Below are 17296 nucleotides of genomic sequence, written 5' to 3' on the forward strand. Positions count from 1 at the left end.
CTGCAGAGGCCGCTGTGGGCAGCTTCGCAGCCCAGCGCTCAAGCTGCGCCACCGGGGAGGCCCCGTACCTGTTGATTTTAACGCATGTGTTTGCATATGTGCACGACAGCTGGGCACCGGACGTGGCGGTGCTGGGCGGCGCACATTCCTTCTGCCCAGCAGCAACTGCATTCCCGACTCTCTCCTTGTTGCAGGGTGGGCTGGGCGAGGGGAGCAGAATCACTGACCCTTCAGCAAGGTCGGAGTCCCCCAACTGCTCAGGGACAAGTGGGACAAGTGGCGTTCAGCCACCCGAGATTGAGCAATAACAGGTATGTGATGCCTTGAATGCCCGGGGCTGCGCGCGCGCTGCCCTCCGCCGGCAGGCGCGGGTAACCCGTTGAACCCCACTCGTGATGGGGATCAATTATTCCCCATGAACGAGGAATTCCCAGTAGGCGCGGGTCCTAAGCTTGCCTTGATTAAGTCCCTGCGCTTTGCGCACACCGCCCTGTTCCCTGGAAGAACAGGTGGTTCCCCACAACCCCACCCCCCCAACCCGCTTGTGGGGAGGAGCCTGGACTCGTGTCATCAGCCACCGACCATTGGGGAGTCAGGTGGGGCAGCTGCTCCCCGCGCGGGGCGGGTTTCCAGGGGCCTGCGCGCCGCCTGCGCTCGCTTCTCCAGTAAAGCAGCTGCGCTGCTGCCCGGCGGCCCCGGCTCCGGCCCCGGCCCCGGCCCCGGCCCCGGCGGCGCGCGGCTCTGTCCCCCGCGCGGAGCGCGCCCGTGGGCCGGCGGCCGCGGGGAGCTAGGCCCCCGGGGGCGCCCGCGGCGGGGCCATGGCCCGGAGCCCCGGGGCGCCGGCCGCCTACGGGGAGGAGTTCTCCTTCGTCAGCCCGCTGGTGAAATACCTGCTGTTTTTCTTCAACATGCTTTTTTGGGTGAGTCTTGGGCTTCAGGGCACCCCCTTCCCGCGGAGGATGGAGTGGGGTGCCGGCGGCCGAGGAGGGGCGCCCCGGGATGCCGGGTGCTGGGCGAACGCGGAGAGCGGCGCTGCCTAGTTTTCCTGGGCTCGCGGCACTTTGGGGTAATTTATCCCGGGGAAGGACATCTCGGCGGCCGGGTCTGCGGGGGGCGGGGTGCGGGAGGGGAGCGGCGGGGGTCTGCGAGCGGTTCTATGCAGACTTCTGGGTATTCTCTGGGCTTCGGATGAGGGTCTGCGTCAGACAAGAAAGGTGGGTTTGATCGGGAGGAGCGGGTTTTCCTGTTGGCCCAAGACGCGCTGGCATATTCGCGATGGGGGACTTCCAGGCCTGGCGGCGGGAGGCCCTGCGGCGCGGAGAAAAGAACTAGAGGGGGAACCCAGCTCTTCCCTCCCGTCACCTCGGAGGCGAGGGGTGAAGGGGCTTCACCTCTTCCTTCTGCAGACCTCAGGGGCTTCCCTCTTCCTAAGGCTGAGAAGGGACGCGCGAGGTCTGCAGGTGCGGACGTCTTTCCCAGCACTGCCCCAAACTTCACCCCACCTCTCAGGACCACTCTCCACCCCGCCTCCGCCCGCAGGCGGACAGTTTCCAGCTTCTTTGAAAAAGACCCTGTGGTGGACTGGAAGGGTCCTTTCGTAATCTTTTGCTTGAGGGTGAAAATAGTGGGAAAAAATATTGAACTGGCACCACCTGGGTTCTCAGCCCCACTCTGCTCTTAATTGTTGACTTGACTAACCTGAGCAGCTTGTTCACCACTGAAGGTGTCAGTCTCCTCCTTCATGACATCAAACCCAGTATGATCAGGAACTGAGAATCCAGCTGGGTCAGATGGGGAAATGCTAGCTCAATCCAATTTCATGTTGTAGGAGTCCGTGGGCCCCTTCAAATTTGAGAGCACAGGGAGGTTCCACCTCCATCCCCCCATTTTTCTTTCAGCACCAACCCCCCTGCAGAGTTGCTGCTCTAAGAGCCATTATCCTTGCCCACTCTGCCTGAGACCTAAAGTTCAGATTTGCAGGAGGGAGAAATCATGAGTCTAAAATATGTTTCCTAGGAGAGGGAGCAGACCAGGCATCTAAGCCAGTTGCTGGAAAGGTTTCACAGAGGCCGTGGTGTGAAGAACAGACACAAAGTACGTAAGTGCTAGCCTGTTGGGACAAATGAGAGAAATCCCAGAGGGTGGTGATGACAGCTCGCTCTCAGCCATTGTGCTGGGGAAAATCAAATTTGAACACCTATGAAATTCTCAGTTTTAGAACTGGGAAAAATCTTTGGGAGCCATCTCGTCCAGCGTTGGCATTTTATTTTACATGTGAGCAAGCTAAAGCACAGAGAAGTTAATTGTTTTATCCAGAGCCCAACAGCTGGTCGGTAGGCTTGACCTGGTGATTTTCTGCTGAACCACAGTGCTGCCAGGGGAATTCCTTGGCCCAGATGGCTGCTCCTTAGCTAGGGTGCTGGAGTATTAATAGTCAACCCAGGTTCCCACCCATGGTCTAGGTTCTGGTTCAGCTGCAAGCTAGGGAAGAATAGAAGAAAATCTCACCACCACTCTGCTAGGACTGGGGGTTGTCAGAGCCAGCAGTGGCATCCCAGGTCCTGACTTCCTCTGTCAACTAAGGCTCTGCCTCTCCTTTGGAGCTCTTGACTGCCCACCCTTAGCTGTGGTCTTGACTGCCCACCCTTCTGCTGGTTTCAAACAGTCTCCACCTAAGAAAGATCCCTGCTCCAAAATGGCGATGCGGGGGACACACTCCCCTGTGCGCCGGGTCTGCCCAGATGATGGGTGCTCGCTCCCCTCTGGGCTCGGACTGTAGGCCAGAAGAGGCCTGGTGTGGGCGAACCTCCCAGCTCACCTCTGGCTCCTCTGGGAGCCTTCTGCTGGTTTCAAGCCATCTCTACTGAAGAAAGGTCCCTGTTCTAAAATGGCGATGCGGGGGACGCGCTCCCCAGCGTGCCTGGTCTGCCCCAGTGGTGGGTGCCGCTCCCCTCTAGGTTCGGACTGCAGGCCAGAAGGAGCCTGGCATGGGCGAACTTCCCAGCTCACCTCTGGCTCCTCCAGGAGCCCTCCGCCAGCTTCAAGCAGTCTCCACCAAAGAAAGGTCCCTGCTCCAAAATGCCGATGCGGGAATGAGCTCCCCTGCATGCCTGGTCTGCCCGAGATGCATCTTTAGATCCAGCTCCAGATCTTAAAGAAAGCAGTAGTCCACAAAATGATGTATTTATCCTTAAATAGTTCACAGAGGCAGAAAATTTTTCTCTTTTAGAGGAAAAAGATTAAGGACAGAGAGACAGATATATTGGCTAGGGTAACACAGTAAATTTGTGCCAGAAAGAAACTGGGCCTCTTGTCCTTTAGTGCGCTATTTCTAGAGTCTCTGGCTTTTTATGAGGTTAAAGTAGGGCCAAGAAGGGGCTCTTCTCTACTTTGGGGTGGTGCCAGCTTGGTTAGCTAGGTTCTCTGACCTTGAATGAGGCATTTTACCAAAGGAAATGGGTCTATGGAGCCAATCCCTCTCCCTGGCTGTCACCTCCCAAAGTCGTCTGTCTAATAAAAGGAGGGTAAGGTAAGGTAGATTGGGTTGGGATGGGGTGGGGAAGTTCAAGAAAATGACCTAGGTTCTAGCCCAACTTCTGCTGCTCACTGGCTGAGTGAAATGGGGAAAGTTATGTGAATTCTCCCAGCATCAGTTCTGTAAAATGGAGACACAAACCCTCTCTCAAGGGTTGTGGTCCCAAATGCCCAAAAATAGATGACTGGATCAAGAAGATGTGGTACATATATACCATGGAATATTACTCAGCATTCAAAAAAGATAAACACATGCAATTTGCTGCAACATGGATGGCGCTGGAAGGGATCATGCTCAGCGAAATAAGCCAAAAAGAAAAAGAAAAATACCGGATGGTCTCACTCATAGCAGGAATCTAGAAAACTTAAATAATGGACCAGGAAAATGAATAACTATAAGAAAGTGAAAATCAAAATCAACAAAAAACTATGAACCAGAGACACTTTTAGGGGGGTGGGGGCGGGAGGGGAGGGATTGGGGTCAGAATGGGGGGCTGCAATTGTATGGGGAATATAACAATAAAATTTATAAAAAAAATATTGTTTAAAAATGTAAACAATGAAAAAATTAATATAAAAAATATTAAAAAATTAAAAAAATAAAAAAAATAAATAAAAAAAAATAAAAACTTCTAAAATTAAAAAAAAAAAAAAAAAAAGGGTTGTGGTGAGAATACAGTGAGACAGGTGTACAAAGTATTTAGCCCAGCCCCTGGTCCTCAGCACTCCACAAAAGGTAGCTATTACTGTTGTTGTTGGAAATCACACCTAGAGGTCACCTTTTGGGGATGGACTTGGAGAGCTGGGTAAGCACTCCTCCTGACAAGTGGCAGGTAGCTGGGGTTCGGGGCTAGGTGAAGACCAATCTTGAGCCTGAGTTCCTTCAGCCCTTGAGCCTCTTTGCTCACATTCCTATTATTTGCTAGAGGGAAATAATGATTAATGTTATCTTTTTTTTTTAAAGATTAATTAATTAATTAATTTATATAAGCACTGAGTACAGTCAGAAGCGCGGGAGGGTGAGAGAACTCACCAGAGCCAGAGCGGGGAGCAGAGCAGGCAGAAGGACCGAAGTACATTGCTGAGGGGAGCAGCGGGCAGCAGGAGAGGTCTGCGCACCATGTGGGACCCTCCTCCGGTGGCCGGGGAGCAGCTGGGGATCGAACCGGCACTGCAGAGGCTGCGGGCAGCTTCGCAACCCAGCGCTCAACCACTGCACCACCGGGGAGGCCCCTATCTTTATATTTTATAGAGAAGGTTTTATATGTGACATATGTAATATATAACATGGTATATAAAAATTGATGTGTGTGTGTGTGTATACATAAAATCGGTCATAGGAAAGGGGCCCCACTGTTATCTCTGAGGACCTTCCCTAAAGACAGGTCCATTCCTCAAGGCTCATTACACCACGTTGGACTGAAGATTCAATCCAATGGAGATGGCCTCCGAGAACTAACTTGTCTGTATTTATTGGCATTTGGGCTTTAGAGCCAGGAGGAGAACACTTATGAAGGGCCTTGGCTTGTGGCCCTATAACCTTATCTCTCTTAGTATTGGTGGCCCTGAAGTATCCTAAGGGTTTTTCTCACAAATAAAATCATGGCTCTCTTTTTCCAATTTTCAGGAGAAAGAAAGTCAAGATTATAGAGAGAATTTTCTCCATTTTCTATTTTTCCCAGGTACATTATTGCCTGTAGCTCTGCTTATCTGCCAGCAAGTCCGTGCACCAGCTAGCAGAAGGCAAAGGGGAGAGAACAAGTAGCAACCAAATATTATGGAAAACTGGAAACACTTTAGAGTATTGCCATATTACTGTTTTATGGGATGAAGAGACATATGTCTAACATCCAGATCCTCTATTAGTACATTGTTCTTCATTTCTATGTAGAAATTAGTATGTTGTGCTTCTTTACACAATATGCTGAGAACACAGAATTGTATTTGTGTCAAAAATACATCATCCAAATCTAATTGTGAGGAAACAATCACATATATCCAAATTGAGGAGCATTTTGCAAAAACAACTGTCCTGGACTTATCAAAAATGTCAGAATGTTATAGGACAGAGAGAGGGGCAGCCCAAACCCCGCAAACCTGCCTATTTTAAATGGGTTCTGCCATCCGCCGCATCAACACAAAACATAGGAGACTTTAATGGGAAGGAACTTTAATAAAACTAGGAAACAATACAGGTAAGGCGAAGAGTCTAGTTTCTAAATGAAGCACCCAAAGTTACCCATCCTCTCGTGGGTAAAAGTCCATCCATATGGGATCGGCCCAGAACAAGGCCCCAAAGCCTGCTAAAAGTCTAAAGCATCTTCCAGTGGGGACCCACAGAAAAGGGTCACAAACAACCGGACAAGTCTGGAAGGAAAAGAGCAAAATCAACATCAAGATAAAAGCTGCCATTGTCACCTCCCCACAGGTCTCACCCACATCTGTGTCACCCAGTCCACGACCAAAAGACAAGCACAGTTTCTTCACGTGTCTCTAGGCTCCATGCGCCTCTTCCAGGTCTCCTGGCTCCATCCTGCTTCCTTCCTCAGTCTCTTCTGCAGCTTCTCCTCTTCCTGCTCAGCTCCACCCTCCCTTGGGTGGGGCAGGGAACCTCCCCCTTTCCTGGGGACCACCCTGTTACAATAACAAGTATTGGCAAGGATGTGGAGAAACTGGAACCCTCATATATTGCTAGTAGGAATGTAAAATGGTGCAGCCACTGTGGGAAAGTAGTTTGGCAGCAGCAACTCAGAAAATTAAACACAATTATCATGTGATCTGGCAATTCCACTCCTGGGTATATGTCGCCTCATGGGGCCACAGCATTGGGGCAGTGCAGGAGGGAAGAAAAACAACTTAAAGTCCAAGTAGAGAGAGAAAGAGAGACCTAGAGGGCCTTACACCTCAGGGACCACAGCACCTTTTCTCCAGGGCAATCTCACATTTATTGGGAATCAGGTTCAGGGAAGTGAGAACATCGAGGGATGTGTGGTGAGGATGTGTATTGGGGATGCAGAAATGTCTGGCACAAGCTAGGGGGCTAGTGAATAGGGGCTGTTGCCTGGGGGCTCCATTGTTTCTGCTTATCAAAATATCCTATTTCTAGTTCCTGTTTACACTTAACCTTCTGTCAAGGCAGTCTAGCAGGCTATGCTAATTTGGCCATAATATCTGCCTGCTGTTTTCAGCAGATACTGTCTTTCCAGTATGTTCTTTATACCAAGACTTTTGTCCTGGTGAGAGGCCCCCTACTTGACTCTATGTTTTAGCTTGACCAGCAGGAACTCTGGTCACCAAGACAATAACCCGAGAACAAGTGGGCTGGGGAATCCACAGGTACATGCCCAAGAGAACTAAAAAATAGGTATTCAGCCAAAAACTTGGATATTCATAACAACACTATTTATAATGGTCAAAAGGTATAAACAAACAATAGGGGGATGAATGAATAAACCAATGGTGTTTTATCCGTGCAGTGGAATATTATTAAACCACAAAAAGTAATAAGTACTGACACATGCTGCAAGGTAGGTGAACCTTGAAAACATTACGCTAAGTGAAAGAAACCAGACACAAAGGGTACTTATTGTATGATTCCATTTTTTGGAATGTACAAAATAGGCAAAGTCATAGAGATGAAAGCAGAATTGTTGCCAGGGTTTGGACGAATGAAGGGAGGATTCAATGGGTACACAGTTTCTGTTCAGGGTGATGAAAAAGTTCTGGAATCTGTTTGTGATGAGGGATGCACAACAATGTGAACATACTTAAGGTCACTGGACTGTACATTTTAAAAGGGTTAATTTTGTGGTATATGTATTTTACCACAGTGTTTAAAGAGTCAGTGTCTGGGAATGTTAGGGGGAAAAGGCTGTCCTAAAGCTAATTCCGTATAGGCTTTGTAGACTACACCCCCCACCCCAGACCAAAGCCAAAAGACACTGGGAACCCCAAATCCCATCACCACCAAAGGGAAGGTGGCTGGGACCTGAGGGTGGGGTTAAGCAGCCAGGTTGGTATAAAGCCAGACACGTGGGCTTTGGAGGGGTCCCCCATTTTGGCTCCCCGCCAGCTCGCAGCGTCTGGCCAGCTCTAAGAGTGCCTTTGGGTTTCCAGGTCGGCGGATCGGGTAGGGCAAAATTAAGAAAGGCAGACGGAGCCTGGTGACGGAAAGAAAACAGGTAATTTCAGCCCTTAGAGTCCCCAGCAACCAGCAACAGTTGCGCGGATTTTTGGGTATGGCTGGGTTTTGTAGGATTTGGATTCCTAATTTTGGACCAATAGCAAAACCCTTATATGATACTCTCAAAGGCCTGGACTCTGAAACTTTGTCTTGGACTCCAGAATGTCAAAAGGCCTTTGATGAAATAAAAGTAAAGTTGATCTCTGCACCAGCATTAGGGCTTCCAGATCTTAGGAAGCCGTTCAGACTTTATGTACATGAGAGACAGGGGTTTGGCCTAGGAGTGCTGATCCAATTGTTGGGGCCAAAATGCAGCCCATTGCATATCTGTCCAAACAATTGGACCACACCACTAGGGGATGGCCTCCATGTTTACGTGCTGTGGTTGCCACTTGTGACCTCCTACACGAGGCAGAGAAGTTTACATTGGGTCAGCCCATCACTGTGTGTGTGCCACATCAGGTCTTGACATTGCTAGAGCAGAAGGGTGGACTTTGGTTGACTGCCGGGCAAATGGGAAAATATCAAGCAGCTCTGTTGGACAATCCTAATGTGAAACTGCAGGTTTCTAATACCCTGAATCCTGCCACACTGCTTCCAAGCAGCGCAGACAGATCTGAGGATGACACCTTAATCCATAACTGTTTAGAAACCATAGACACAGTGTATGCCAGCCAACCAGATCTAACTGACCAGCCTCTGCTGGATCCAGAGTGGGAGCTATTTACAGATGGCTGCAGCTTCATGGACCAAGGCCGTCGATGTGTGGGATACGCAGTGGTGACGCTCCAGAACACCGTGGAAGCCAAGGCTCTTCCAGCAGGTACATCAGCGCAGAAAGCCGAATTAATAGCCCTGACCCATGCCTTGGAACTCTGAAAAGGTAAAAGAGTCAATATATTTACTGACTCAAAATACTCTTTTATGATTCTCCATATGCATGGGGCCATTTGGAAGGAGCGGGGACTTCTTACTGCTAGTAACAAGGACGTCAAACACCCATTAGAAATCCTGGCCTTCGCGCAGACCTCTCCTGCTGCCCGCTGCTCCCCTCAGCAGTGTACTTCGGTCCTTCTGCCTGCTCTGCTCCCCGCTCTGGCTCTGGTGAATTCTCTCACCCTCCCGCGCTTCTGACTGTACCCAGTGCTTGTATAAATAAATAAATAAATGTTTAAAAAAAAAGAAAAAGAAAAATCTTTAAAAAAAAAAAAGAAATCCTGGCCTTGTTAAAGGCTGTAGCTTTACCATCAGCTGTTGCCATGATGCATTGTCTGGGCCACCAAAAGGATGGGTCTGACATGGCAAAGGGCAACAGGGCAGCTGATCGGGTGGCTAAGGTGGCTGCCCATTCTGCCCTCCAGGGCGCACTCATCCCTCTTGTGCACCTGATTCAGTATGCTCCTGAATACACCGAGCGGGATGAGGTGAGAACTCGTGCATGGGGATTTACAGAGTTTGACCCCAGCTCTACTTGGAGAGTAAACTCCCATGGGATGATACTCCTCCTGGAGGCCCTGGTATATCCGGTGCTAAAACATCTTCACAAAGGATCTCACTATGGGAGAGATGCCTTATTAGAAATAGTGCGCCCATATTTGAAGGGACCATATTTGCATAGAATAGCACAACGGATCACCCGAGGTTGTCAACTATGTGCAGGAATAACCCCAAGAATGACTCCCACCCTAAAGCCATTGGGGTTCAATATCGAGGCAAGTGCCCTTTTGAGGACTGGCAGGTGGACTTTACACAAATGCTTAGAACAACAGGCAACTTCAAATACCTATTGGTTTTTGTGGATATGTTCTCGGGATGGGTGGAAGCATTTCCCACAAAGACGGAAAAAGCTTCCGAGGTTGCAAAACAGCTGCTGAAGGAGATAATTCCTCACTTTGGGTTACCGGACTCTATCCAGAGTGATAATGGGCCAGCATCTGTCTCTGACGTTACTCATGCAGTAAGCAGTGTGTTACAGATCAACTGGAAATTGCATGCTGCATGGAGACCGCAGTCTTCTGGACAAACGGAGAAAAAGAACCATACCTTGAAGAAAACCTTGGCAAAACTGTGCCAAGAAACACAGCTTCGTTGGGACCAGGTACTATCCCTTGCCCGCCTCCGCATAAGAGTGGCACCTAGAAGTGGGCTACAATTAAGCCCCTTTGAAATTGTGTTCGGAAGACCCTTCCAGGCCTCAGTTTTGAAAGCCAGTCTGGAAATTGCACAAGATTGCTGGATCACACAATATGTGATACACATCCATGAGGTTCTGGCAGTAATTCACAACTTTGCAACCTCGAGGATCTCTATGCCTCCTGATCAACCATTGCATCCCTTCAAACCTGGAGATCAGGTCTTACTGAACACCTGGCAGAGTGGGGATGCCCAAAACCAGCTGTCAGAAAAATGGACTGGTCCATATGACGTTTTGCTAAGCACACATACTTCTCTGAAACTTGCAGGCATAAAACCCTGGGTACATCATTCCAGAGTTAAGAAAGCGCCAGAAGGAACTGACCCAGAGACGAAGTCCCACTGGTCTTGTGAACCCATTGAGGACTTGAGATATTTGTTTAAGAAACAGAAAAAAACTTGAATGTTACTGACTTCTTTTCCAGTTGTTGTTGCAGGATACCCAAAGACTCATTTTTTTCTGAAGAAACCATGAGAAAAAAACTAACATGGTCTAACCGATCTTCTTCCTTTCAAAGTTTAGGAGATTTGAAATAACATCTAGGATCAAGCATATGCTGGCAGTATTTTTTTTTTTTTACATAGAAAGGTTTTCAATCTTGATTTTGTTATTTTCTATCAACTTTTTGTTTTTTTTTAACTTTGAGGGTTTTTTTCCTCTGCTTGTTTTTTTTTTTTTTTTGTTACTTTGGCCTATGAGTGAAACTGCAGTTGTTTGAGATATCCCACGCATGATGAATGGTAACTAAAGAGCTCATTGTGTCTATATGTTGTCTGTCTGTATGTCTTTGTATCTAACTGTCTTGGCCTCCAGTGATTGACAAATTGGTGTACATGGTGCCCATAGACGTTGAAAAAAAAAAAAAAGTCTCCAGTTATGAGAAAAACTAAAGGTTATGGTTTGATTGTCAACATTGTGCTACTGAACTAAGCCGGTGCCTTCATAGAGATTGAATATTGTTGCTTCTGTTATTTTCCTGATATTTATGGCAAAGCTTCCCAGAAATCTAAATTCAAGTACAAATTTGGTAGCCTATCATTTGGTTGATGCAAGGAAATTTTATGGAACCTCAGTAGAGCTTCTGAGACACTCCACAAAGTTTCTCCCTTTCCTCCTGGGAAAGACATTAGATGAATTTGCTCTATTTGGCTTTTACCTAATGAAGTAAAACTGGAAGGGAAGCATTGTCACTTGGGAAAATGGTAAAACTTTGGTATGTACAGAAATGTTAGCAGTGGTTTTCTAAAATGTGTATAAAACCTCTCAGTACCCGGTATGTATGTAAATTGTCAATGGTGATTGTCACCTTGTCATATTGTATACTTCAATTGTTTAATATCTACAGAAATTGTTTCTGGAAATATAGGGAGAAATGGTCTCAACAGATTCCTATTGATGGAACTGTTGAAAGTAAAAAAAAACTTTCCTACAAAGGACTGAATAGACCTGGAGATACACCTGATATTTACTAAGTTTTATTTGACAAACTACTGATAATTTTTTTGCATTTTGTTCTGAATCCACAAAGTTTTCTTGTTTTGGTGACCAGGATCCGCGCAAGGTTGCATTTTTTATTTTCAGCAAAGCTAACTTGTCACATTTTCTCTCCCCTTGATACCAACACAGCATACAAATAGTGGTAGTAATTTTTTTGCTACTTATCTCAGAGTCTGTTTTTGCATAACTTCCATAGGGATTTTGTCTGCTTAAACAAAAAAAAAAAATTGGACATGAGTTTGATTGTGTGGCTTTGTGTGGAGTTCTTCCAGAAAGTTGAAAAAGAGCTGAACCAAGAAGAGGAGAACCTGTTTGCTTTGTTTGTAGGGTTCCAGAGACCTCTAAAGAAGGTGAGGAAGCTTGCCTCCATTGGCAGGACTGGACAACCCAGCCAACGAAAAAGCCCTGGTACCCTCGAGAAGAGGAAAACCCAAGTGGAGTCTGATGAGACCAACTTTGTTCCTGAAGCCTACATCGACCGGATGCCAACGGTTCGCTCTGATCCTATATGGAGTATTCCAACAAAGCCAGCTAAAAAATTGCTGTTTAGTTATTCTGCCCTGTGATTTTATGCAAAAATAGGAAAAATGGTTTAAAAGTAGATTTAGTTTGCAAACTTTTGCTATGCTGTTAAAAGTTTGGGATCAAGGTTGAGAAAATTTGTGTTTTACATCAGTTGAACCATTTTAAGATTTTTTTCCCTGTGATTTTGACGTATTTGCTATCTTGTTTTGGCTAATGCCTCCAGTGACAGAGAGCTCTGTCACTCTGTTTTTTTTTGTTTTTTTTTTTTTGTTTTTGTTTTTGGCTTGAACTGATGAACTGTTTTTCCAGGAATAGAGGACTTTTGCTTTCCACAATGGACAAATACCTGGAGGGACTGGTTTTCTTTCACACTGGAACCTGGAAAAATTTTTCATCTGAGACTGCATCCCAACATCCATATATTCGATCTTCATCACCATGGAAATGGTGGCAAAAAGTGAAAGGGGGGAATTGTTAGGGGGAAAAGGCTGTCCTAAAGCTAATTCCATACAGGCTTTGTGGACTCCACCCCCACTCCAGACCAAAGCCAAAAGACACTGGGAACTCCAAATCCCATCACCACCAAAGGGAAGGTGGCTGGAACCTGAGGTTGGGGTTAGGCAGCCAGGTGTGGTATAAAGCCAGACACATGGGCTTTGGAGGGGATCCCCTCATTTTGGCTCCCCGCCAGCTCGCAGCATCCAGCCAGCTCTGAGAGTGCCTTTGGGTTTCCAGGTTGGCGGATCGGGTAGGACGCATTCAAGACTTTATTTCCCTATTTTCTCCCTGAGTTGTACATTTCCTTAATTCCCTTTCCCTTGTGAATAAGCCTTTTATTAACCTTTTGTGTGTGCCTGTAGTGGAGTATTCATAAGTCCCTTTTAAGTGTGCAGGTGAGGACCCACAGCCAGGAAACCCGTTTTATTTTATATCAGGGTTGCCCTATAACAGGAAGACCAAGACAGAAATTGCAAAACTTTTTCTAGGCTAAAGGAGTAGTTGATCAATAATACCTAATCTTTGGTTGGATCCTAGAGCATAAAAAGAAAAAAAAATCAGTTATAAGAGACATTATTGGGATAATTGGGGAAAGTTAAATATGAACTTTAAATCTGATGCCAGCAATAGGATATTAATGTTGAAAAAACATTTTAAATGTGAAAGTTGTGTATGTACACCAAAATAGCATTGTGGGTTTCCAGAGCTCTGTCACTGAACAATTTTAAGATTGCTGCCTTACACTTTGGTGTAAGAAGTCATCCTGACTAAAGTCATAAAGTTGCATGTAAGGGCCTCCCTGGTGGTGCAAGGGTTAAAGTCAGCGCTATTAAGCTGGCCATAGCCAGTCACTGTGTAACAGGGTGGTCCCCAGTAAAGGGGGAGGTCCCAGGTTCCCTGACCCACCCAAATGGAGGGTGGAGCTGAGCAGGGAGAGAAGAAGCTGGAGAGGAGACTGAGAAGGAAGGAAGCAGGATGGAGAGCCAGGAGGAGACCTGGAGGAGGCACATGGAGCCTAGAGACATGTGAAGAAACTGCGCTTGTCTTTTGGTTGTGGACTGGGTGACACAGATGTGGGTGAGACCCGTGGGGAGGTGACAATGGCAGCTTTTATCTTGATTTTGATTTTGCTCTTTTCCTTCCGAGCTTGTCTGGTTGTTTCTGACCCTTTTCTGTGGGTCCCCACTGGAAGATGCCTTAGACTTGTGGCAGGCTTTGGGGCCTTGCTCTGGGCCAATCCCATTTGGATGGAGTTTTAACCAAAAGGGGATGGGTAACTTTGGGTGACTGATTTAGAAACTAGATTCTTTGCCTTTCCTATCTTGTTTCCTAGTTGCATTAAAGTTCCTTCCCATTAAAGTCTCATTTGTTTTGTGTTGATGCAGCGGATGGCAGAACCCATTTAGAATAGGCAGGTTTGCAGGGTTTGGGCTGCCCCTCTCCCCTCCCTGTAACAACTGCAGCACGAGTCTGATCCCAGGCCAGCTAGGGAGCATCCCACATGGCACAGCAGACCTCTTCTCTCTCATCCCACTGCTCCCCTCAGGAGTGTATTTCAGTAGATCTGCCTGTTCTGCTCCCCACTCTCTCTAGTGAATCCTCTCACCCCCTGCACCTCTGGCTTACACCCCAGTTCTTGTATGCATAAATAAATAAATCTTTAATAAATAAGTAAATAATATTGCATGTAAGTGAATCTGTTTTTAAAAATGTGAATTTTATTCAATACAGCATTACAAACCTAGCCATAGAAATTAGGCAAGAAAAAGAAACAAAAGGCATCCAGATGGGAAAGGAAGAAATAAAAGCATCACTACTTGCAGACTACATGATATTTATAGAAAGCCCTACATATTATCAAAAACTTAGAATTAATAAACAGATTCAGTGAAGTTGTGGCATATAAAACCAACATACAAAAATCCATTGCATTTCTATACACTAATAATGAACTGTCAGAGAAATTAACAGTTCCACTTACATAAAAAAGAAGAAAATATATAGGAATAAATTTAATCAAGGAGGTGACTTTGACATTGATTAAAAATTGAAGGAAACATAAATAAATTGAAAGATATGCTGGGTTCATGAATTGGAAACATTAATATTGTTAAAATATCTGCATTACCCAAAGCAATCTACAAATTCAGTGCAATCCCTATCAAAATTCTAATGGCATTTTTCCACAGAAATGGAACAGGCAATCCTAAAATTTCTGTGGAACCACAAAAGACCCCAAATAACCAAAGAAATCTTGAGAAAGAGAAACAAAGCTGGTGGCATCACACTCCCTGATTTCAAACAGTTTTACAAAGCTATAGTAATCAAAACAGTATGATATTGGCATATAAGCAGACATGTATATGAATGGAACAGAAGAGAGAGCTCAGAAATAAACCTGCATGTATGTGGTCAATTGATTTATAACAGATGAGTCAAGGAGATACAATAGGGAAAAAATAGTCTCACCAATAAATGGTGTTGGGAGAACAGAACAGCTACCTGTAGAAGAATGAAAATGGGCTGTGATCTTACACAGTAAAGAATTGAATGTAAGACCTAAAACTCCTAGAATACTCCTAGAATTACATCAATCTTGATAATTTTTTGGATTTGACACCAAAAGCAAAATAAATAAGTGGGACTGCATGAAACTAAAAAAAATTCTGCACAACAAAGGAAATCATTATCAAAATGAGAAGGCAACCAGCTGAACAGGAGACAATATACTTGAAAATCATATCTTATAAGGGGTTAAAATCCAAAATATATCAAGAACTCATACAACTCAACAGCAAAAAATGGAGAGTCTGAATAGACTTTTTCCCAAAGAAGACATACAGATAGCCAATAGGTACATGAAAAATGTTCAACATCACTAATCATCAGGAAAATGCAAATCAAACTGCAATGAGATATTACCTCACACCTGTTAGAATGGCTATTGTAAAAGAGACAGGAAGTGCTTGCTTTGGCGGCATATATCCTAAAGTTGGAACAGCACAGAGAAGATTAGCATGGCCTTGGCATGAGGAAGACATACAAATTCATGAAGGATAACACATTTTTTTGCAACTTTATTTTCCTCCATTTGTAGTTTCATGAAGAATTTATGTCAGTCAGGATCTTTTCCCAAAGATAAAAAAAAAAGTAAGAAATAACAAATGTTGGTGCATATGTGGAGAAAAGGGGACCCTTGTGCTCTGTTAATGGAAAGGTAATTTATTTATTTATTTTTAATTTTTTTTATTAAGGCATGTTTTATTTATTTATTTGTTTGTTTGTTTGTTTGTTTTTATACATGCACTGGGTACAGTCAGAAGCGCGGGAGGGTGAGAGAATTCACCAGAGCCAGAGCGAGGAGCAGAGCAGGCAGAAGGACAGAAGTACACTGCTGAGGGGAGCAGCGGGCGGCAGGAGAGGTTTGCATGCCATGTGGGACCCTCCTCCGGTGGCCGGGGAGCAGCCGGGGATCGAACCAGCGCCGCAGAGGCCGCGGGCAGCTTCGCAACCCAGAGCTCAACCGCTGCGCCACCGGGGAGGCCCTGGAAAGGTAATTTAGAGCAGCCTTCCTAAAAAAATTAAAAACAGAACTATGTAGCTATCATTATTAGTAATTCTACTTCTGGGTACTTATCTAAGAAAATGAAAACTCAAAGAGATATGTGCACCCATATGCTCATTGCTGCATTTTTACAATAGACAACCTAAGTGTCCATCATTGGATGAATGGATAAAGAAATTGTGGTATAAATATTCAATGGAATATTATTCAGCCACAAAAAGAATGAAAATTGCCATTTGTAACATCGTGTGTGGACCTTGAAGATATTATGCTAAATGAAATAAGACTTCGAGAGTAAGACAATACCATATGATCTCACTTGCATGTGAAATCTTAAAAAAAAAAAAAAAATGAAGCTCACAAATAGAGAGACCTGATCTATGGTATGGCTGAAGGTGGAGGGTTGGGCAAAATGATGAAGGGTCTAAAAGTTACAAACTTTATTTATATAAATAAATCACAGGGACGTAATATACAGCATGATAACTATGAAAGTTACTAATAAAATAAGATCTTAAAAGTTCTCATCACATAAAAAAAATTTGTGACTATAGTGATGCATGTTAACTACACTCTGCTGAATTTAGCAGGATATACACATAGCAAATTACGTTAAACACCTGAAATAACTGTGCCAATTATAACACAATTTAAAAATGCCCACCCAAAATGTGTATCAACAAAACTAATCAAGATGTAGCTTTTTTTTTTTTTAAAGATTTATGCAGGGCCTCCCCGGTGGCGCAGCGGTTGAGCGCTGGGTTGCGAAGCTGCCTGCAGCCTCTGCGGCGCCGGTTCGATCCCCGGCTGCTCCCTGGCCACCGGAGGAGGGTCCCACGTGGCGTGCAGACCTCTCCTGCCGCCCGCTGCTCCCCTTAGCAGTGTGCTTCGGTCCTTCTGCCTGTTCTGCTCTCTGCTCTGGCTCTGGTGAATTCTCTCACCCTCCCGCACTTCTGACTGTACCCAGTGCTTGTAGAAATAAATAAATAAATATTAAAAAAAAAAAGATTTATGCATATAAGAACTGGGGTGCAGGCCAGAGGTACAGAGGGGTAAGAGGATTCACCAGAGACAGAGTGGGGAGCAGAATAGGAGACTGACTGAAATACACTGCTGAGGGGAGCAGCGGACGAGAAAGGAGAGGTCTGCTGTGCCATGTGGGTCGCTCCCTCGCTGGAGATTGAACTCGTGCTGCAGAGGCTGCAGATAGCTTCACGGTGCTGTACTTAACCCCTTGCGCCACTAGGGAGTCCTGAGGGTTAGCTTTTAAAAAATATTTTTTTAGAACTGCTTAAGTTAT

General features: G+C 45.5%; 1 protein-coding gene across 2 annotated transcripts in view; it reads left to right on the plus strand.

The window, feature by feature from the left end:
- Positions 1–818: 818 nt before the first annotated feature.
- TSPAN33 (tetraspanin 33) overlaps positions 819–17296 on the plus strand; it is a gene marked incomplete at both ends in the record, with an annotated part of 32496 nt that continues 16018 nt past the window's right edge. For both annotated transcript variants that reach the window (XM_084230485.1, XM_084230486.1), the window contains one exon: positions 819–920. In XM_084230485.1, coding sequence (XP_084086611.1) covers positions 819–920 — 102 coding nt within the window. The remainder of the gene's footprint in view (positions 921–17296) is intronic.

This window comes from Talpa europaea, assembly GCF_964194135.1.
Source record: "Talpa europaea genome assembly, chromosome: 3".
NCBI classification, from domain to species: domain Eukaryota; kingdom Metazoa; phylum Chordata; class Mammalia; order Eulipotyphla; family Talpidae; genus Talpa; species Talpa europaea.